Source organism: Pan troglodytes, chromosome 20 (assembly GCF_028858775.2).
Source record: "Pan troglodytes isolate AG18354 chromosome 20, NHGRI_mPanTro3-v2.0_pri, whole genome shotgun sequence".
NCBI lineage: Eukaryota > Metazoa > Chordata > Mammalia > Primates > Hominidae > Pan > Pan troglodytes.
The window spans coordinates 50,621,508-50,642,719 of NC_072418.2; the positions used below are offsets into that span (position 1 = coordinate 50,621,508).

Sequence of the window (21,212 nt, forward strand, 5' to 3'; positions counted from 1 at the left end):
TTGAACCTGGGAGGCGGAGATTGTAGTGAGCCTAGAGAGGGTTGCAGTGAGCTGAGATCGTGCCACTACACTCTAGCCTAAGCAGCAGAGTGAGACTCTGCCTCAAAAAAAAAAAATTCTTGCACCCATGCTTTGCACACAGGTATGAAAGTACTTGTAGGGTAAATTTCTAGAAATAGAATTGCCAGACGCAGATGATAAGCTTTCCAGCCATTTTGTGGAAAGTGCTAAACCTTTTTGAAAAGGTTCATGACAGTGATGGCTTCACTTGGTCCTGCAGCTTTACCGACACACGAGATTAGCAGCTGGCCTGTTCTTTGCCAGGCTGGAAAGTGACACACCCCCTGTGCTTCTCTCTAATTGTGTGTGAAGTTGAGCATCTTGCCGCCTCCACATGGGGCTCTCGAAATCTCTTGGAAGCTGGGCGCGGTGGCTCATGCCTGTAGTCCCAGCTACTCAGGAGGGAGGCTGAGGCAGGAGGATCACTTGAGCCCAGGAGTTTGAGGTCAGCCTGAGCAACATAGCGAGATCTCATTTCTGAAGAAGAAAGAAATGGAAGGAAGAGAAGGAGGGAATCTCTTGGTGAACAATCCACTCATATGTTAGTTTTTTTGCTTTGGGAAGCTAAGATGGGGGATCACTTGAGGCTAGCAGTTGAAGACCAAATAATAATAATAATTTTGTGCTCATTTAGAGAATGTAGAAAATACAGAAAAGAACAAAGAAGAAAAATAAGTCACATGTAATACCACTGTGTGCAAGCAGTTGGTAAAAAAAATTTTTTTCTGGCCAGGCACAGTGGCTCACGCCTGTAATCCCAACATTTTGGGAAGCCGAGTTGTGTGGATCACAAGGTCAAGATATCGAGACCATCCTGGCCAACATGGTGAAACCCCGTCTCTACTAAAAATACAAAAATTAGCTGGGCATGGTGGCGTGCACCTGTAATCCCAGCTACTAGGGAGGCTGAGGCAGGAGAATTGCTTGAACCCGGGAGGTGGAGGTTGCAGCGAGCGAGCCGAGATTGAGCCACTGCATTCCAGCCTGGGTGACAGAGCAAGACTCCGTCTCAAAAAAAAAAAAAATTTTTTTTTCTTTGTTTTGTTTTATTTTTTGTTTTTGAGACAGAGTCTCTCTCTCTCTCTCGCCCAGGCTGGAGTGCAGTGGCGCGATCTCGGTTCATGGCAACCTCTGTCTCTGGGATTGGAGCAATTCTCCTGCCTCAGCCTCCCAAGTAACTTGGATTTACAGGCACATGCCACCATGCCCGGCTAATTTTTGTATTTTTAGAGAGATGAGGTTTCACCATGTTGGCCAGGCTGGTCTTGGACTCCTGACCTCAAGTGATCCACCCGCCTCGGCCTCCCAAAGTGCTGGGATTACAGGTGTGAGCCACTATGCCAGGCCTAGCTTTGTTTTTTCTAAGATAAATATTGTAGAAGAAGTAATATTTTGGTATGAAGTTTCTGTTTAACCCCCCGACCCCAATTTTATTTAAAACATTTTTTAAATAAGTCATTTTATTCACATGGTATGATCATCAAAAAGTTTTTTTTTTCTTTTTTTTCTTTTTTTCCAGAGACAGGGTCTTGCTCTGTTGCCCAGGCTGGTCTTGAACTCCTGGGCTCAAGCAGTCCTCCTGCCTTGGCCTCCGAGAGTGCTGGGATTACAGGCATGAGCCACTGAGCCTGGCCTAATTTATTTTATTTATTTTTTCTGAGACTGAGTCTCTCTCTGTCGCCCAGGCTGGAGTGCAGTGGCAAGATCTTGGCTCACTGCAAGCTACGCCTGCTGGGTTCAAGCAGTTCTCCCTGCCTCAGCCTCCGGAGTAGCTGGGATTACAGGTGCACACCATCCCGCCCGGCTAATTTCTGTATTTTTAGTAGAGACAGGGTTTCGCCATGTTGGCCAGGCTGGTCTTGAACTCCTGGACCTCAGGTGATCCGCCTGCCTGGCCTCCCAAAGTACTGGGATTATAGGTGTGAGCCACCACGCCTGGCCACCTGGCCTAATTTTTGTATCCCTTTCCAGTTCTTCGTGTATATACAACCTAGTGCAAATATGGTTTACGTTTCTCTCCCATTTGTACCCAAAAGGGAGCTCATTATGTACTTACTGTGGCAGCAACAGAGAGTTTGCTTGTTTTCTGTTAGAGTCTTGAAGTATTCCTTTGTACAGAAGAGCCACAGTTCATTTCCCCAGGAAATGCCATATTGATGCACTTTAGACCATATCCAGATTTTGGCGTTCTACACGAAGCTGCAGGAAACAACTTGTTCACCTGTTTTGTTTTTGTTTTTGTTTTTGAGACAGAGTTTCGCTCTTTTTGCCCAGGCTGGAGTGCAATGGCATGATACTGGCTCACTGCAACCTCCGCCTCCCAGGTTCAAGCCATTCTCCTGCCTCAGCCTCCCTAGTAGCTGGGATTACAGGTGCACACCACCATGCCCAGCTAATTTTTGTATTTTTAATAGAGATGGGGTTTCACCATGTTGGCCAGGCTGGTCTCAAACTCCTGACCTCAGGTGATTCACCCACCTCAGCCTCCCAAAGTGCTGGGATTACAGGTGTGAGCCACCGCGCCCGGCCTACTTGTTCACTTGTTATTTCCCATGTGTGCAGGTCTGTTTACTTCCTGGAAGCCTGTTTGCTGGACTAAAGCAAATGTGCATTTATAACTTGGATAGCTACTGCTGAATTGTGTTCCTCTTGAGTTGTAGCAAATTGTGCCAGTTGAGACCCCTAAGGGCAGTATATACAAGCATCTTTACTAGACATAGGCTTTATTCCTAATGCGATGGGTGGTAAATGGTACCCTAGGGTGAAAAATAGTGCCCCGGGGTGCGTTTTGCTGTGCATTTCTCTTATTACAAGTGAGGTTGAGTAGCTCTGAAAATACTTAAGCCTTTTGTCTTTCCTTTTCTGTGCACTGTCTGATCATATCCTTTGCCCCTTTTTCACCAATTGTAATTCTTAGTGATTTCTAGAGTCTATCTATATATGAGAGAGATGAACTTTGTATTTGGAGTTGCAACTGTTTTCCCCAGTAAGTCATTTGGCATGTGACTTAATTTGTGGATTGTGTGTGTGCGCACTTTTGATGAGAATGAAATTAAATTTTTTTAATTTTTTGGTATCTTTAAGCTTTTTATGTTTAAATGACTTCAAACACATAAAAAGTTTCAGAATTAGTACAGAGAGCTCATAGGAGTTCTTTACTCCTCAACTAGATGTATTAGTTATCTATTGCTATGCAGGAAAATATCCTCAAAACTTAGCAGCTTCAAACAACAAGTATTCACGTGTCTCCCACTGTTTCTAAGCATCAGGAATCTGAAAGCAGCTTAGCTAGGAGGTTCTAGCTCTGGATCTCCCATGAAGTTGTGGTCATCTGAAGGTCCCACCGATCTGGAGAACCTGCTCCCACGCTCACTTGTGTGGCTATTAGCAGGAGGCCTCAATTGCTTCCTCAGTGGGCCTCTCCAAAGAGCAGCACATGACACACAGCGGTTGGCTTCCCACAAAGTGAGTGACCCAATAGAAACAGACAGAATGCTCAGGATGGGAGCCGCAGGCTTTTTATAACTAATCTTGGAAGTGTCATATAATCACTTCTGCCAAATTCTATTGGCCACAAAGACCAGCATATGGGAGGGGACTGAACACAAGGAGGTGAGGATTGTTGGTGGCTGCCTCCCACGTCTACCCATTGTCAGCCTTTTGCTACATCTGCCTTGACCTTAGCATTCTCATTCTGTGTACACTTTTTTCTGAATCAGTTGAGAGTAAGTTGCAACCATTATACCCGTTTGCCCCTTAATATTTTATTTTATTTATTTATGTATTTATTTATTTTTGAGTCTGAGTCTCACTCTCTCGCCTAGTCTGGAGTGCAGTGGTACAATCTTGGCTCACTGTAGCCTCTGCCTCCCAGGTTCAAGCGATTCTCTTGCCTCAGCCTCCTGAGTAGCTGGGATTACAGGCACACACCACACCCTGCTAATTTTTGTGTTTTTAGTACAGATGGGGTTTCACCATGTTGACTAGGCTGGTCTCAAACTCCTGGGCTCAAGTGATCCACCTGCCTTGGCCTCCCAAAGTGCTGGGATTGCAAGCGTGAGCCACCGCGGCCAGCCTACCCCTTAATATTTTAGTATAATATTTCAGCCTTGGAGAACAAGGACATTCTCTTACTTAACCATCATACTGCAAAGAAATAAAGCAGACAGCATTGACATGATACTGTTGTCATATCCACTGTCCATAATCCAACTTTACCAGGTGCCCAGGGATCCTGTAATGTTGTATTATTCTCCTATTTCATGTAGCATTGGAGTGCCGCTGCGTGTGGGCCACCTCCCTGAGCCCTTGGAACCTATTGAGTGGGCCAGTTCTCTTTTCTCCGACTCAGCGACGCACCTGCCATTGGCCATTTGAGTCATTTCTCCTTTTCCTCTATTGTAAATACTCCCAAAGTGGGCAACCCCATAGCAAGTACTTGAATATTCTTTTTTTTTTTTTTTGAGACGGAGTTTCACTCTTGTGCCCAGGCTGGAGTGCAGTGGCGCGATCTCAGTTCACTACAACCTCCGCCTCCTGGGTTCAAGCAATTCTCCAGCCTCAGTCTCCTGAGTAACTGGGATTACAGGTGCATGCCACCATGCCCGGCTAATTATTTTTGTATTTTTAGTAGAGACAGGGTTTCATCATATTGATCAGGCTGGTCTCGAACTCCTGACCTCTGGTTATCTGCCCGCCTCAGCCTCCCAAAGTGCTGGGATTACAGGCGTGAGCCACCGTGCCCGGCCGAATATTCTTCATCACAGATTCCTGGAGGGGAATTTCCAGGTCAAAGTCGTGACCCTTTCAAAGTCCCCAGACCAAGCTGCCTTCCAGGAGGCAGTCCCACCAGCTGTACACAGCGCCAAGGACTGCGCCTCTCATCTCTTCTTAGAGGTGGCAAACCTTTTGAAGACTGATTGATTGATTGGTTTGGTTTGGTTCTTTAACTGTCAGAAGTTACTCAGGGCCCAGCTTGGAAGGGATGCTGGAAGGGCCCTGGGACTTAGAGGCCAAAGCTGGTGGTGAATCTGATGTCATGCCGAGAGGCCCGGCTCTGGAGTGTGGTGGTGCTGGCTGTCCTCGGGCAGATCTCCTGAGCCCTCTGAGCCTGAACTCAGTCAGCTTTGAGAAACGGCTCAGAAGTCACTGAGCAGTGTAAAGGCCTCAGTTCCGCCTTCACCAGCCTGGAGAGTCTGGACCAGTTTTGGAGCCTTGGCCTCAGTTTCTTATCTGTGAAATGGGTCCAGTGTTACCACTGCCCTCAGGGCTAGGGAGAGATCACACAAATGGATGCGGGAGGCCGGCCATTCGTGTTAGATCAGCGTGAGCTGTTACTAGGATGCAGATTCTGTGACAGCAAGTGTCACGGTGCCAGCCCAGTGTTGGGTGCACAGCTGGTGCCCACTGGTTACACAGTGGCTGCTCTGGTTATGATTCTTTGGGAGGAGGGTCCAGAAGGGCAAGGCGCTCCGTCTGACACATGCTTTAGGCGAGGTGGCTGTGTGCGTGTGACAGAACTAGCACCAGATCGTGTGTGCTTGCAGACACAGGCTTCATCAGAGTCTGGTACATCGTGCACACGCACGCACGCTTGTACCTGCAAGCTCACGTGGCACCCAGGTAGGCCTGCAGCCATGGACACACAGGCACACAGAGGCAGGTGCCCAGGACACTTAGAAGGGGGTCCAGGCCTTCCCATGCCCGCATCCAGAGGTCCACACGTGGCTGTGAACCCAGGCCTGTCCCTGTGTGGCCATCCGTATTCTCGGCAGCCCCCATGCGGTGGCCATCAACCCCGAGCCATGGTACACAGCATCATGCTGGTGTCTCTTTGCCTTGACTTGGCTGGATGGGCTGGTGGGGGCTGGCGGCTGGGACGCTGCCCTGCCTGCCCTCCTTCCCCGCTGCTGTGCTCGCCGCCCGGCCCTCCTGCCTCCTGCTGGGCAGCGGGTGTGGTGCCCCTGCTGCCACCGCCACCACTGCCTCTGCTTCCTCCGCTGCTGCCACCCCAACCCTGCAGGGCTCGCCTTTGTCTGGGGAACTGCGAGGGGTGGGGGGAATGGGGCAGAAGGGGGGTTGAGATCGGAGGCCAGAGAAATGTGGAGGAGCTGGGGTGGGGGACAGAGGTCGAGGGCAGGTGGAGGGGGTGCCGTGGGGAATGAGAGGCGAGGGAGGGAAGGGCAGCCGTGGTGGGCTCCTCTCTCAGGATGGGTGTGGGCTAGGAAGGGGGCTTCTGGCGGGGATGGCTGGGGACCCCAGTGTCTTGGGGCAACAGGAGCTATGGTTGGTTCTGACCCCCGCCCCTCCCCTCTCCCTCCCTCCCCTGCCCAGATCCCGGCAGCGGCTCCGCTGAAGGGCCCAGGCCCCTCTTCGTCCCCGTCACTACCTCACCAGGCCCCTCTGGGGGACAGCCCCCACCTGCCCTCCCCACACCCCACCCGGCCCCCTTCCCGCCCACCCTCCCGGCCACAGAGTGTGTCCCGCCCTCCCTCAGAGCCAGCCTTGCACCCTTGCCCCCCACCCCAGGCCCCCCCAACTCTGCCTGGCATCTTTGTCATCCAAAACCAGCTAGGCGTTCCCCCGCCTGCCAGCAACCCGGCCCCTACTGCCCCAGGCCCGCCGCAGCCGCCTCTCCGCCCCCCATCCCAGCCGCCTGAGGGACCGCTGCCCCCAGCCCCCCACCTCCCTCCATCCTCCACCTCCTCCGCTGTGGCCTCCTCCTCTGAGACGTCCTCCAGGTTGCCAGCCCCTACACCATCCGACTTCCAGCTCCAGTTCCCACCCAGCCAGGGGCCCCACAAGTCCCCCACTCCCCCTCCAACTCTCCACCTGGTCCCTGAGCCGGCAGCACCCCGCCTACCGCCTCCTCGGACCTTCCAGATGGTGACCACCCCCTTCCCAGCGCTGCCCCAGCCGAAGGCTCTTCTCGAGAGATTTCACCAGGTAACGGGAGGCAGGGACTGCCCGCCCCATCAGCCCCATCCCATCCCACCCCCTCAGTCTGATGGGAGCCCCTCCGCCTTACGGCTCTGTGATCCTCCCCAGCCCTGCTGCGTCTGGACACCCCTACACCTAGCCTATGTTCCCCACCCCTCATCCACCTGTCCCCTCCTCAGGTGCCGTCCGGAATCATCCTCCAGAACAAGGCTGGGGGGGCCCCTGCCGCCCCGCAGACCTCCACCAGCCTGGGGCCCCTCACCAGCCCCGCTGCTTCTGTGCTGGTCAGTGGGCAGGCCCCATCTGGGACCCCCACTGCCCCCAGCCACGCCCCCGCCCCGGCACCTATGGCCACCACAGGTAGGAGAGAGGTCGCCTATGTGCCCAGGGAGACGGGGCCTGAAGATGGGTGGGCGGGGCTGAGCAGGGAGAATGGGCTGGGGCAGGGCTATGGGACTCAGCACAGGGCATCAGCCAGAACTCAAGGGACCCAGGAAGGCCAGAGGTGGCAGGGCTGGCCCCAGATTTGAAGGGCCGGAGGGCCAGGAGGAGAGCGGTAGGGTACAGGGTGGGGCTCCCGTTTGAGGAGGGGGCCTTCATGCAGTGACCGCAGGCCCTGTCTCCCCCACCCCGCCCACCCCCAGGCCTCCCTCCTCTGCTTCCAGCCGAGAACAAGGCTTTTGCCAGCAACCTCCCGACCCTGAATGTGGCCAAGGCCGCTTCCTCCGGGCCAGGGAAGCCCTCCGGGCTGCAGGTAAGGGGCCCTCAGAGCAGGGGTCAGGACAGGACCAGGAGTCTTCGGGAACTGGGAACTGGGGCTGGCAGGGGCAGGGAGACACAGAAAGACGCGGACAGGATGAAGCTGGGACCATCAGGCAGCTGAGACACCACGAACAGCCGTGCAGGGACAGGAAGGGCAGAATGACACCCAGACAGGCAGCCAGAGATGAGGGAGAAACACGGAGACGGTGGGACGGAGACGGCACCGAGACTACTGGCAACAGTGTAAGGGACTATGACTGGGGAAAGAGTAGGTGATATGGACACAGGACGGGAAGGACAGGGCTGAGATGACAAGATGTGAGCTCAGGACAGGAAAGGCGGGTTTAGATGAGACAGACCGGAGACGGAGCAGATCAGGGACCGAGAATGAAAGGGTGAGAGGGTGGGGACAGCTGAGGCCGAGGCCACCTGTAGATGTAAGACGTGGGGGAGACAGAAGACAAGGAGAGGAGCAGGTGGGAGGACCAGGACCCAAGAGGCCGGGAGAAGCACAGAGATGGAGATGCCGGAACGAAGGCCAGACGCTGAGGACAAGAGGGGAAGCCAGGAAGGGAGGCGGGGGGGCGAAACGACAGGAGCCACATTGGGAGAGAGACTGTGCGAGGCAGGGGCACTGGGTGCTGGGCGGTGATGTGGGAAGCAGGCATCCGGCAGAGGAGGGAGGTCACACAGAGGCAGCCCTGGGCGAGGGGACGGAGGGAACCCAGGCAGAGGACGCCCAGGGCTCCAGCCTGCCTGTCACCCTCTCCGTCCACTCCCCAGCCCAGCCCAGGTCTTCCCCTGGGGTTCATTGTGATGGGCGGGGGATCCTGCAGCTGGGGCCAGGCCCCCACCTGGGTGAGACACTGGTCCCCTGTCCCGTCTTTATCCTAGGCTGGAGGGGAAGCGGGTCGGGGGAGGGAAGGCTTCTGGAGGCAAAGGCCTCTCACTCGCCTTTCTTCTCCCAGTATGAGAGCAAACTGAGTGGCCTGAAGAAGCCCCCCACGCTTCAGCCCAGCAAGGAAGCCTGGTGAGTCCACACCCCATCCTTGCATGCCTGCCCTGTACCTTCCAGAGACCTGGGGGAGCATGGGGCCACCCTCCAGAAGCAGAGTTGGGCAGGCCCAAGTGCCAAGCCCAGCTCCACCTCTTGGTAGCGATGTAGTTCCCTCATAGACCCTCAGTTTCCCCCTCTGGAAAATGGGGTGACCAGAGAGTGGTGGAGGGAGGGTGGGCTGTGGCTCCGCCAGGCTGGGGCTCAGGAGGGCGGCAGTTTGGTCCATCCTGGTTGTTGCTGTGCCCTCCACGTCTCCCACACGGCTGGGCCGCGTCGGTGCTGAGCCCCACTGGGTGGGTGAAGTGATGGGTGGGGGAAGTGAGTGGGTGGACATAGCTGTTGGGAGGATGATGGGGGGGTGTTTGGGGATGGATGGATGGGAGTCTGGGCGGATGGATGGGTAAATGCTGGGTGCCTGCCTGCCCTCTCTCCTGCCCTCCTTCCACCACCAGGGTTTTTTGTTTTGTTTTAGGGGGGGTTCTTTGAGCCAGAGTCTCACTCTGTCACCTAGGCTAGAGTGCAATGGCACAATATTGGCTCACTGCAACCTCCGCCTCCCCCGTTCATGTGATTCTCCTGCCCCAGCCTCTCAAGTAGCTGTGACCACAGGCGTCCGCCTCCATGCTCGGCTAATTTTTGTATTTTTAGTAGAGATGGAGTTTCACCATGTTGGCCTCAAGTGATCCACCTGCCTCGGCCTCCCAAGGTGCTGGGATTACAGGTGTGAGCTACCATGCCCAGCCCACCATGAGTGTTTTTTTAAAAACATATAAGTCCGGGGGGCAGAGGTTGCAGTGAGCCGAGATCATGCCATTGCACTTCAGCCCAGGCGACAGAGCAAGACTGCATCCCCTCACCCAAAAAAAAATTTTTTTTTAATATATATATTGTGGAGACAAGGTCTTACTATGTTGCCCAGGCTGGTTGGTTTTGTTTTTGTTTTGTTTTGTTTTTGGAGATGAAGTCTCATTCTGTCACCCAGGCTGGAGTGCAGTGGTACAATCTCGGCTCACTGCAACCTCTGCCTCCTGGGTTCAAGTGATTCTCCTACCTCAGTCTCCCGAGTAGCTGAGATTACAGGTGCATGCCACCACACCTGCCTAATTTTTGTATTTTTAGTAGAGACGGGGTTTCATTATGTTGGCCAGTCTGGTCTTGAACTTCTGGCCTCAGGTGACCCACCCATCTCAGCCTCCCAAAGTGCTGGGAGTACAAGTGTGAGCCACCATGCCCGGCCTAGGTTGGTCTGAAACTCCTAGTCTCAAGTGATCCTCCCACCTCAGTCTCCTGAGTAGCTGGGACTACAGGCACGTGCCACCACACTCGGCTAATTTTTAAATAATTTTTGTAGAGACAGGGTCTTGCTGTGTTGCCCAGGCTGGTCTTGAACTCCTGGGCTCAGACAATCCTTCTGCCTCGGCCCCGCAAAGCGCTGGGATTGCAGGCGTGAGCCTCTGTGCTTGGCCTAGGAGTGTGAATTAAGTCCCCACTCAGTGCCCAGGCCTGAGCCCCATGTTGGGAACACAGGAGTAAGTGACACAAAGTCCCTGCCCCCACAGTGCAGAGAGGCTGCTGGTTTTTAGCCGAGGGTGGAGTTGGGCCTGCCTGGTGGGGGAGACAGTCACACGGCCAACAGACAAAACCCACTGTAACATGGGCTACAAAAGCGGCCCGTGAGAAGACAGGATCCAGCCTCCCTCCCTTCTTCCCGAAGGCTGCACTTTGGAGGAGGCACGGTGGAGCCACACTGGCTCCAGGTGGCAGGAGGCAGAATAGCAGCTTCCAGGCTCTGGCCTCACTCCTGCTCTGCTCTTCCTACCTTACGTGCTTTGGAGAGGAGTGACTTCACTTCCTCGACCTCACCTTCCCTTTCTGTAAAATGGGGATAGCGATAGCACTGCTTTGGTCGGCCCCAGGGACTCAGTGAGATGGAACAAGCACGTTCAGTACATGGGAACACCACTGCCCAAGTATTCCCCTTCCCGCTGTCGTGTTCAGCTGCGGCCTGGGGCTGAGGGTTCAGGGACTTCCCCTGGCCCTCATCCGTCCCCCCCACCCTCCGCCGTGTGTGGTCTCTCCCCTTTCCACCTGCAGTTTCCTGGAGCATTTGCACAAACACCAGGGCTCCGTCCTGCACCCCGACTACAAGACGGCCTTCCCCTCCTTTGAGGACGCCCTGCATCGCCTCCTGCCCTACCATGTCTACCAGGGCGCCCTCCCCTCCCCCAATGACTACCACAAAGGTGAGGCCTCCCCAGGACACGGCCCTATATGTCCCAGGGGACCCCAGCCCGTGGGGCGGGGCGTCGCCAGTGTGGAGCCGCAGGTGCACGGTGCGCTATGCTGACCCTGCCCCGCCCTCCTTCCTGCGCATCCGCGGCCGCCCCCAACATCTCCGCCCTTGCCTCTCTTCCCTTCCTCGCAGTGGACGAGGAGTTTGAGACGGTCTCCACGCAGCTGCTGAAACGCACCCAGGCCATGCTCAATAAATATCGGCTCCTGCTCCTGGAGGAGTCCCGGGTAGGGTCAGAGTCGCCTTCCTCGCCTCTGGGCTCCTCCCCGCTGGGACACTGCCCCTTTCCCTCACCCGCTCTGGGCAAGGTGGAGCCTCCCGCCCCTCCTAGCCCCGGGAGGGAGGTTGGGAGGGAGGCGGGAGCTCCCATCACAAGGAGGACAGTTTGGACCTTGCACGCATCGTCCCCCTCGCTCGCGCCCCTTCCCCCTTCTTGCTGGTTCACTCGCACGTCTTCTTTTCCCCCCACCCCAGAGGGTGAGCCCCTCAGCGGAGATGGTCATGATCGACCGGATGTTCATTCAGGAGGAGAAGACCACCCTTGCCTTGGATAAACAGCTGGCCAAGGAGAAGCCGGGTGAGAGGGGAGGGGAGGGAGAGGTGCCCCCACCCCACCTGGGCAGAAGAGTTAGATTCAGGGCGGGGAGTGGGTGTGTGGCCCTACCTCACTCCACCACTAGGCGGTGCCCCAGCTCCACCTTCCTGCTGGCAGCTGTGCCTCCCCTGACCTCCCGCCTCTCAGACGAGATAGCCCACATCCATCTTCCTCCATCCCTGTGTGTCCCTTTCACCCCCACCACTCTGGGATGGGGGGAATATTTCTGCCACCCCCGTGGGACAGAAAACAGGAGAGCAGGCGCCTAGGTTGCAAAATATATAAGGTAACGCCCACTCTTGGGTGCCAGTCCTTTGCTTGGGGACCCTGAGAGTGAGCACCTCCTTAAGTGTTGCACCTTAGGCGGCTCGCTGGCCTCACTCTAGTCTCCTGTCTGCAGGAAACGGTACAGGCAGATCCCAGCTGCCAGAGTTTCCAGAATATTCCCTTAGCCTTTGCCCACATTCCAACTCCAGGGCTTCCCTGGATAAAAGCATGGTCCCTGCTTTGTGCTGCCAGGCCCAGGCTTTTCACCTCGAGCTCTGGACCTTAATTTTGAAAAAGTAGTCATTGGTACTTAAATGAGTGCAAAGGGGTGGCCATAGTGAAGGAGGGGCCAGGAGCGAGTCTGAAGTCTCTAGGGTAGGAGAGGAAGGGTAGTTCCGTGGTTAGGGGCTCGATGCTGGAGTCTTGGTTTAAATCCTGGCTCTGCCACTTACTAACTGTGTGACCTTGGGCAAGTTACTTACCTTCTCTGTGTCTCTGTATTCTCATTTTGTAAAGTGGGGGTTATGATGATCAGCTTACAATCTCTTATCTGACACCCTTGGGGCCTGATATGTTCTGGAATCTTTTTGCTTTTAGAAAGGCAATGAGCTACCTCAATGCTGTCTTCTGATTTACCCCCAGTGGGTTTGGGGAAGCACTGTGTGATCAAACACACTAGTATTTCTGGAGTGAAATCGATGGGTATCCAGAGTAATTGAGATAAATCATGACCATAAATAACCTCATGTAGCCGGGTGTGGTGGCTCACACCTGTAATCCCAGCACTTTGGGAGGCTGAGGCGGGCGATCACCTGTGGTCAGGAGTGCGAGACCAGCCTGGGCAACGTGACGAAACCCTGTCTCTACTAAAAATACAATAATTAGCCAGGTGTGGTGTCTGGCACCTATAATCCCAGCTACTTGGGAGGCTGAGGCAGGAGACTCGCTTGAACCCAGGAGGCGGAGGTTGCAGTGAGGTGAGATGGCGCTACTGCACTCCAGCCTGGGCAACAGATTGAGCCTGTCTCAAAAAAACAAACAAACAAACAAAAAAAACCTCATGTCATTTCAGACCAGATTTTGAAATTAGATACCTCCTTAGCTCCATTTTTAAAAAGTTATGTATATAATTAGAGCAGTGCTGTCCAATAGAACTTCATATTTTATTTATTTGTTTTTTTGTTTGTTTGTTTGTAGAGACAGGGGTCTCACTACTGTGGCCAGGCAGGTCTCAAACTCCTGGGCTCAAGCGATCCCCCTCCCTTGGCCTCCCAAAGTGCTGGGATTACAGGCCTGAGCCTTGTTTTGTATTCTCTTAATTTACTTATGTCTGAATGAGCCCCACGTGGCTCGTGGCGCTGGGCCAGGCACAGTGGTTTTAGAGTTGGGGGAATTTGGGCCTTGCTGAAGAGGGTCTCACCAAGCCTATCCTGAGGATTGGAGGGTCCAGGGTGCAGTCTGGTGCCTGGCAGGTAGGTGCTCACTGCACACAGCTCCTCCCAGCTCGGTCGGCGGGGCCTCATCCTAACCCCGCGGGTTTTCCTTGCCCCGATTCTGCAGACGAGTACGTGTCTTCCTCCCGCTCGCTCGGCCTCCCCATCGCAGCCTCTTCCGAGGGTCATCGGCTTCCCGGCCACGGCCCCCCGTCGTCTTCAGCTCCCGGGGCCTCCACCCAGCCCCCTCCACACCTGCCCACCAAGCTTGTGATCCGGCACGGCGGGGCAGGCGGCTCCCCTTCGGTCACCTGGGCCCGGGCGTCCTCCTCCCTGTCCTCCTCTTCCTCCTCCTCCTCTGCCGCCTCCTCCTTGGACGCCGACGAGGACGGCCCCATGCCCTCCCGCAACCGCCCGCCCATCAAGACCTACGAGGCCCGGAGCCGCATCGGGCTCAAGCTCAAGATCAAGCAGGAAGCCGGGCTCAGCAAGGTCGTGCACAACACGGCCCTGGACCCCGTGCACCAGCCCCCGCCACCCCCCGCTGCCCTCAAGGTGGCCGAGCCCCCGCCACGGCCGCCGCCACCACCGCCGCCCACGGGCCAGATGAACGGCACGGTGGACCACCCGCCGCCTGCCGCCCCCGAGCGCAAGCCCCTGGGCACCGCCCCGCACTGCCCGCGCCTGCCACTGCGCAAGACCTACCGCGAGAACGTGGGGGGCCCTGGCGCGCCGGAGGGGACGCCCGCGGGCAGGGCGCGGGGAGGCAGCCCGGCGCCGCTGCCCGCCAAAGTGGACGAGGCCACCAGCGGGCTCATCCGCGAGCTGGCGGCCGTGGAGGACGAGCTGTACCAGCGTATGCTGAAGGGCGCCCCGCCAGAGCCCGCAGCCAGCGCCGCCCAAGGCACCGGGGACCCCGACTGGGAGGCGCCCGGGCTGCCCCCTGCCAAGCGGCGCAAGTCCGAGTCGCCCGACGTGGACCAGGCCAGCTTCTCCAGCGACAGCCCGCAGGATGACACGCTCACCGAGCACCTGCAGAGCGCCATCGACAGCATCCTGAACCTGCAGCAGGCCCCCGGCCGGACGCCCGCGCCCTCGTACCCCCACGCTGCCCCGGCCGGCACCCCCGCATCCCCGCCGCCCCTGCACAGGCCCGAGGCCTACCCACCCTCCAGTCACAACGGTGGCCTCGGCGCCAGGACGTTGACCAGATAACACCGGGCCGCCTCCCCTTCCCCGTCCCCTCCTCCCGAAGACGCCGGGACAGCCGGGTGTCCGCCCTCAGCCTCCTGGGGACTCGAGCCGGGGATCCCCTGACGGTTTTTCTTGCCTAAGTTATTTGAGTCACAAAGGCCTCCTTCCCTGCCGCCTGCTTCAGCTGGGTTGCTGGGGGGTGGGCGTGGATTTAGGGGAGGGGGCTGTGATGTAAAACGTCTCCCCTGCCAAAGGAGGGGCAAAGTGCTGTGTCAGTTCCTGTTTCTTCCCGTTTCCTGGCACACTCTGCCCCTCTGTCCGGGGGACACGCGCGTGTGTTTGCCAGGGATGGGGCCACCGGGTTGATGCCAACGCTCCGGGTGCCTGTCTTGTCTGTGTGGCTTCTCAGATGGTGGAGGGTGCTGGGAGCTGGCAGGGTCCTTCCAGACAGTCTCAGCCTCTCCCCGCCGCCCCCAACAGGCTGTCAAACAAAACCGGAGAGGGGGTGGGGGAGCCAGCCTCCCAGCGTGCTGTGCCCGCAGGCACCCGTGTGACATCTGCACGTCCAGCTCCGTGACCTGTGTGTGTGTGTGTGCACAAGTGAGTGAGAGATTTTGAACGCCCACCCCTCGACTTTGAAATCTGAGCAAAACAAGAAACTGGGGTCTTCCTCTCCCCCGAACCTCTCCCCAGCTAGTCTTCCCTCTGTTCTTCCTGCCTCCAGCCGCCCGCGCCAGATTTTGAAATCTCGGAGACAAAACTAGTACTGTAAGATAAATTTTTTTGTACTGTATTTATTGTGTATAACGATTTTTTTAAAGGAGAATTCTGTACATTTAGAACTCTTGTAAATTAAAAACCGATCCTTTTTTTAAAACTGTACTCATGCCCCCTTGGCCCATTGCTTTTGGGTTTGTGAGGGTGGGGGAGTGTTTGGATCTGGGATTGTGAGGCCTTCTTCCGCATGCATCTGTTGAGCACCTGCTGAGTACCAGGCCCCGTTCTAGGCTCAGGGGGTTCAACATGAACAAGGCAGACAAGAGTCCCTGCTAAGCCGGTAAGCTGACTTGTTAGTGGGGAAGGCGGGTGGTAAACAGCTAAGCCAGATCAAGCCAGTTCTTCTTATTTCCAGTAAGGTTCTATAATCTCTGCATACGCTCTGAGAATTAGTGAATACTGAGCCATTGCCCCCAGGGAGACAGGGTTAGGTTTCTAAGGGCCTCTGATCACCACAGTTCAGTCAATACATCACCTTAGTTTACATGTGTTGCTGTTTAAAAACACTTCTTTATGTATTTTTGAGACGGGCTCACTCTGTCACCCAGGCTGGAGTGCAGTGGCACGATCGTGGCTCACTGCAGCCTTGATCTCCCAGGCTCAAGTGATCCTCCCACCTCAGCCTCCCGAGTAGCTGGGATTATAGGCGCACCACCACGCTTAGCTATTTTTTTTTTTTAATCTTTCTGTAGCAATGGGATCTCACTATGTTGCCCAAGCTGGTCTGGAACTCCACGGCTCGAGTGATCCTCTGGCCTTGGCCTCTCAAAGTGCTGGGAATACAGACGTGAGCCACCACGCCCAGCCCTAAAGATACCTTATTTCATTTATATTGTTGATTCATTCACATTGAAGTCATGCCAACAGCATTATAACTGGAACCTGGAGCAAGCCTATTTCACACATATATTTTATCTTTTCTCCAAAGGCACATCACAGCTTCTTGGCGCTTTAAGGTCACTAGACCGCACTTCAGCTGTACGCTTGGGCCCATTTTAAACAATGAGTCACCAACAAAAAGCACAAAAATGTGAAAAGCGTGGGACTAGATAAACCAAGAAAAGGACGCGTGTTTATGGTACAAGAGCCAAAACGAGGGCAGAATGTCGCCTTATTCAACCTCAGCTGGGAACGTCTGTGTTGGGCAACTTGATATTTTGCTGCCGTGTGTGTGTTGAGAGTCTTGACTTGGGGGTTACAAAGAAGTTTTGATGAGCAGATAAATGCACAAATATGGCATTTGCAAATAGTGAGGGTCCACTGTAAATGTATACAGTGTCAGATGCCCATATAAAGAAGAATCAGGCCAGGCACGGTGGCTCACACCTGTAATCCCAGCACTTTGGGAGGCCAAATCGAGCGGGTCACCTGAGGTCAGGAGTTCGAGACCTGCCTGGCCAACATAGTGAAACCCCGTCTCTACTTATAAAAATATATATATATATACAAAAATTAGCTGGCATGGTGGCACACGCCTGTAGTCCCAGCTTCTTCGGAGGATGAGGCAGGAGAATCGCCTGAACCCAGGAGATGGAGGTTGCAGTGAGACGAGACTGACACTCCAGCCTGGGCAACAGAGTGAGACTCTATCCCCCCACCAACAAAAAAAAAGAAGAAAAAAAATCATGCTAGGTGTATTAGTCCCCTCAAGCTGCTATAACAAAATGCCCCAAATAGGGCAGCTTAAAACAACAGATATTTATTCTCCCACAGCCCTAGAGGCTTGAAGTCTGAAAACAAGGTGGCATCAGGGCCATACCCACTCCAGAGGTGCTAGGGAAGGATCCTTCCTTGTCTCTGCCAGTTTCTGGTGGCCCCAGGTTCTCCTTGGCTTGTGGCTGAATCAGTCCAATCTCCGGCTGACTTCCCACTGTATCTCTTCTCTTCTAAGGGCATCAGTCATATTGGAGTTTTGCCCATCCTACCAGTATGCCCTTGTCATAACTTAATCATATCTGCAAAGATCCTGATTCCTTTTTTTTTTTTTCTTCTAGCTTTCTTTTTCTTTTTCTTTTTTTGAGACGGAAGTCTTGCTCTGTCGCCCAGGCTGGAGTGCAGTGGCACGATCTCGGCTCACTGCAATCTCTGCCTCCAGGGTTTAAGTGATTCTCCTGCCTCAGCCTCCCGAGTAACTGGGACTACAAGCATGTGCCACCACGCCCAGCTGATTTTTTGTATTTTTAGTAGAGACGGAGTTTCACTGTGTTAGCCAGGATGGTCTCAATCTCCTGATGGCATGATCCACCTGCCTCAGCCTCCCAAAGTGCTGGTATTACAGGCGTGAACCACCGCGCCCAGCCCTTCTAGCTTTCTTCAGATCACAGACCCTGATTCCAAATAAAATTACATTCACAGGCACTAGGGTTAGGACATCAGCCTATATTTTGAGAAGACAGAACAACTCAATCCGTAATGCAGGGTAAGGAGGTGGGTGTCACAAGTGAGTGACAATTATCTGGGCTGGTGGTGTCGGGGTAAAAGAATTTACCAAGACAGTGGTAGGTTAAAAAAAAAAAAAAAAAAAGCAGATTTATGGGCTCACACCTGTAATCCCAACTCTTTGGGAGGTGGGCGGATCACTTGAGGTCAGGAGTTCAAGACCAGCCTGACTAACAGTGAAACCCCATCTCTACTAAAAATACAAAAATTGGCTAGGTGCAGTGGCTCACGCCTGTAATCCCAGCACTTTGGGAGGCTGAGGTGGGTAAATGACCTGAGGTCAGGAGCTTGAGACCAGCCTGGCCAACTTAGCAAAACCCTGCCTCTACTAAAAAATACAAAAATTAGCCAGGTGTGGCGGCGGGCACCCGTAATCCCAGCTACTCAGGAGGCTGAGGCAAGAGAATCACTTGAACCCAGGAGGCAGAGGTTGCAGTGAGTTGAGATCGCGTCATTGCACTCCAGCCTGGGTAACAAGAGTGAAACTCCATCAAAAAAATAATAAATAAATAAAAATACAAAATTAGCGGGGCGTGGTGATGCACACCTGTAGTCTCAGCTACTTGGGAACTGGGAGGATCACTTCAGCCCAGGAGGCAGAGGTTACAGTGAGCCAAGACTGCACCACTGCACTCCAGCCTGGGCAACAGAGTGAGACTCCATCAAAAAAAAAGAGGCAGATTTATGAAATAAAGTAGGAAAATATATTGCAAAGTTGCAATGGGTAACACAGCCAGGGAGAAGCTGACTGCAAGGAAACAAAGGCTTGCTGGGGGTTGTATAGGATGGAGTTGGTTTTTTCGTTTGTTTTTTAGATAGAGTCTCACTCTGTCACCCAGGCTGGAGTGCAGTGGCATGATCTCAGCTCACTGCAACCTCCGCATCTCGGGTTCAAGCAATTCTCCTGCCTCAGCCTCCTGAGTAGCTGGGATTACAGGCAACCATCACCATGCCCAGCTAATTTTTGTATTTTTAGTCGAGATGGGGTTTCACCATGTTGGCCAGGCTGGTCTCGAACTCCTGACCTCAAGTGATCCGTCTGCCTCTGCCTCCCAAAGTGCTGGGATTACAGGCATGAGCCACCATGCCCGGCATATAGGAGAGTTCATGTTGTGTGCTGAAGAGGGCTTTGTGCAGTACTGATAATGCCAGGGTTACAGTGAGCTCACTTGCAGGTGTCTGGTGATACTTGGGCGCAGGAAGATTGAGTTATTTGTATAGGAGGGCTATGTCCTGGACAGTAAAGAAAGGCAGACCTGTAACTTAGCTGCTTTATCTTTTTGCTTTCCTGCATTCTCAGCAGCCTGACTCTCCCTAATTAGGACTCCGCAAGTGGGCAAGACAGCTGTCAGGCCCTAGTATGCCTTTGTGTGAACTAGAAAAGGGCATCCCTCTCTCCTGGGCCCAGAATTTGAAGAGCAGAGCGTGAGCTGGGCTCCAGTCCCCTCTCACCCATTCAGTGAGTGCCTTGAACAACCTGCCCAACTGCACATCAGGGCCCTTGGGATCAGGTGGGAAGGGAAAGATTCTTTGAGGAGGTGATATTTGAGCAGAGACATGCAGGAAAAGAGGGAGGAAGCCACAGGAGAGCTCTCAGGGAAGAGCATCCAAGGCAGAGGGAACCGCCAGTGCAAAGGCCCTGTGGCAGGAGCCTGCCTGGAGTGTCGAGGAACAGCGAAAAAGCCAATGCGGCTGCAGCCCATAAGTGATGGGGAGAGGTCTGGAGGTGAGGTCCGAGGGGGAACAAAGAGCACCTCATCGTGCGGGACCGTGTCCTCCATGGGGATGATTTCGCTGTTACACTGAGGCGGGAGCTTCAGGAGGGCCCTGAGCGAACTTAGGTTCCCCAGCACCCTCTGGTGGCTGTTTGCGGGAATAGACGAGGGCTAAGGGTGGAAACCAAGCGCAGCAAGGAGGCAACTGCTGTGAGTCCAGGTGGGTGGTTGTGGCGGCTGGACCGGGGTGATGCACCCTGTTTCTCTGCAGGCCCCTGGAAGTGTTTTGTTTGTTTATTTTTTGGTTGTTTTTAAGACACAGGATCTCGGCCCAGCACAGTGGCTTGCTCCTGTAATGCCAGCACTTTGGGAGGCAGAGGCAGGTGGATCACCTAAGGTCAGAAGTTCGAGACTAGCCTGGCCAAAATGTCGAAATCCGGTCTTTACAAAAAAAAAAAAATTAGCTGGGTGTGGTGGTGTGCGTCTGTGATCCCAACTACTGGGGAGGCTGAGATGAGAGGATTGCTTGAGCCCAGGAGATGGAGGTTGTAGTGAGCTGAGATTGCACCACTGCTTGCACTTCAGCCTGGGCGATACAGCCAGACCTTGTCTTAGAGAGAGAGAGAGACAGACAGACAGAGAGAAGGTCTCACTGGGTCACCCAGGCTGGAGTGCAGTGGTGCAATCACAGCTCACTAAAGCCTCGAACTCCTGGGCTCAAAGGATCCTCCTGGCACAGCCTTCTGAGTAGGTGCATACCACCTCACTTGGCGAATTTTTATTGTTTTATTTTTATTTTTTGTAGAGACAGGGGTCTCACTGGCCTATAGCAGTCCTCCCGCATCAGCCTCCCAAAGTGGTGGGATTACAGGCATGAGCCATGGCAATGGGCCCCCTGGGGTTGTATGTGGGTGGGAAATTGATATCTGGGGTCTCAGAGGGATGGACCATCCCCTTTCCTAGCTCTAGAACTACTCCCTCCACGTGTGAAATAAAGCACTATAGGAAAACAGCTGTTTCTTAAAAAAAAAAAAATTTTGGCTGGGCGGGGTGGCTCATGCCTGTAATCCCAGCACTTTGGGAGGCCGAGGCAGGTGGATCACGAGGTCAGGAGATCGAGACCATCCTAGCTAACACGGTGAAAACCCGTCTCTACTAAAAATACAAAAAAATTAGCCGGGCTTGGTGACTGGTGCCTGTAGTCCCAGCTACTCAGGAGGCTGAGGCAGGAGAATGGTGTGAACCCGGGAGGCGGAGCTTGCAGTGAGCTGAGATCCCACCACTGCACTCCAGCCTAGGCGACGGAGTGAGACTCTGTCTCAAAAAATAAATAAATAATAAATAAATAGATAATTTTTTTTTGAGATGGAGTCTCACTCTGTCGCCCAGGCTGGAGTGCAGTGGCACAATCTTGGCTCGCTGCAACCTCCGCCTCCTGAGTTCAAGCCATTCTCCTGCCTCAGCCTCCCAAGTAGCTGGAATTACAGGCATGCGCCACCACGCCTGGCTAATTTTTTTGTACTTTTGGTAGAGACAGGGTTTCACCATATTGCCCAGGCTGGTCTTAAACTCCTGGGCTCAAGCGATCCACCCTCCTCGGCCTCCCAAAGTGCTGGGATTATAAGTGTGAGCCACTGCGCCCAGCCTAAATGGCTGTTTCTTAACATCCTTGGATCACAAA

At 54.3% G+C, this 21,212-nt stretch overlaps 1 protein-coding gene across 4 annotated transcripts in view; it reads left to right on the plus strand.

Annotated features, from left to right (window-relative positions):
* Positions 1–15,482, plus strand: part of BICRA (BRD4 interacting chromatin remodeling complex associated protein) — a 97,943-nt gene extending 82,461 nt beyond the window's left edge. For all 4 annotated transcript variants that reach the window (XM_003316479.5, XM_009435940.4, XM_009435938.5 and 1 more), the window contains 8 exons: positions 6,394–7,005; positions 7,179–7,359; positions 7,644–7,753; positions 8,730–8,791; positions 10,913–11,061; positions 11,244–11,338; positions 11,586–11,688; positions 13,534–15,482. In XM_003316479.5, coding sequence (XP_003316527.1) covers positions 6,394–7,005; positions 7,179–7,359; positions 7,644–7,753; positions 8,730–8,791; positions 10,913–11,061; positions 11,244–11,338; positions 11,586–11,688; positions 13,534–14,621 — 2,400 coding nt within the window. In that variant the 3' untranslated portion in view covers positions 14,622–15,482. The remainder of the gene's footprint in view (positions 1–6,393; positions 7,006–7,178; positions 7,360–7,643; positions 7,754–8,729; positions 8,792–10,912; positions 11,062–11,243; positions 11,339–11,585; positions 11,689–13,533) is intronic.
* The last annotated feature ends 5,730 nt before the right edge of the window (positions 15,483–21,212 follow it).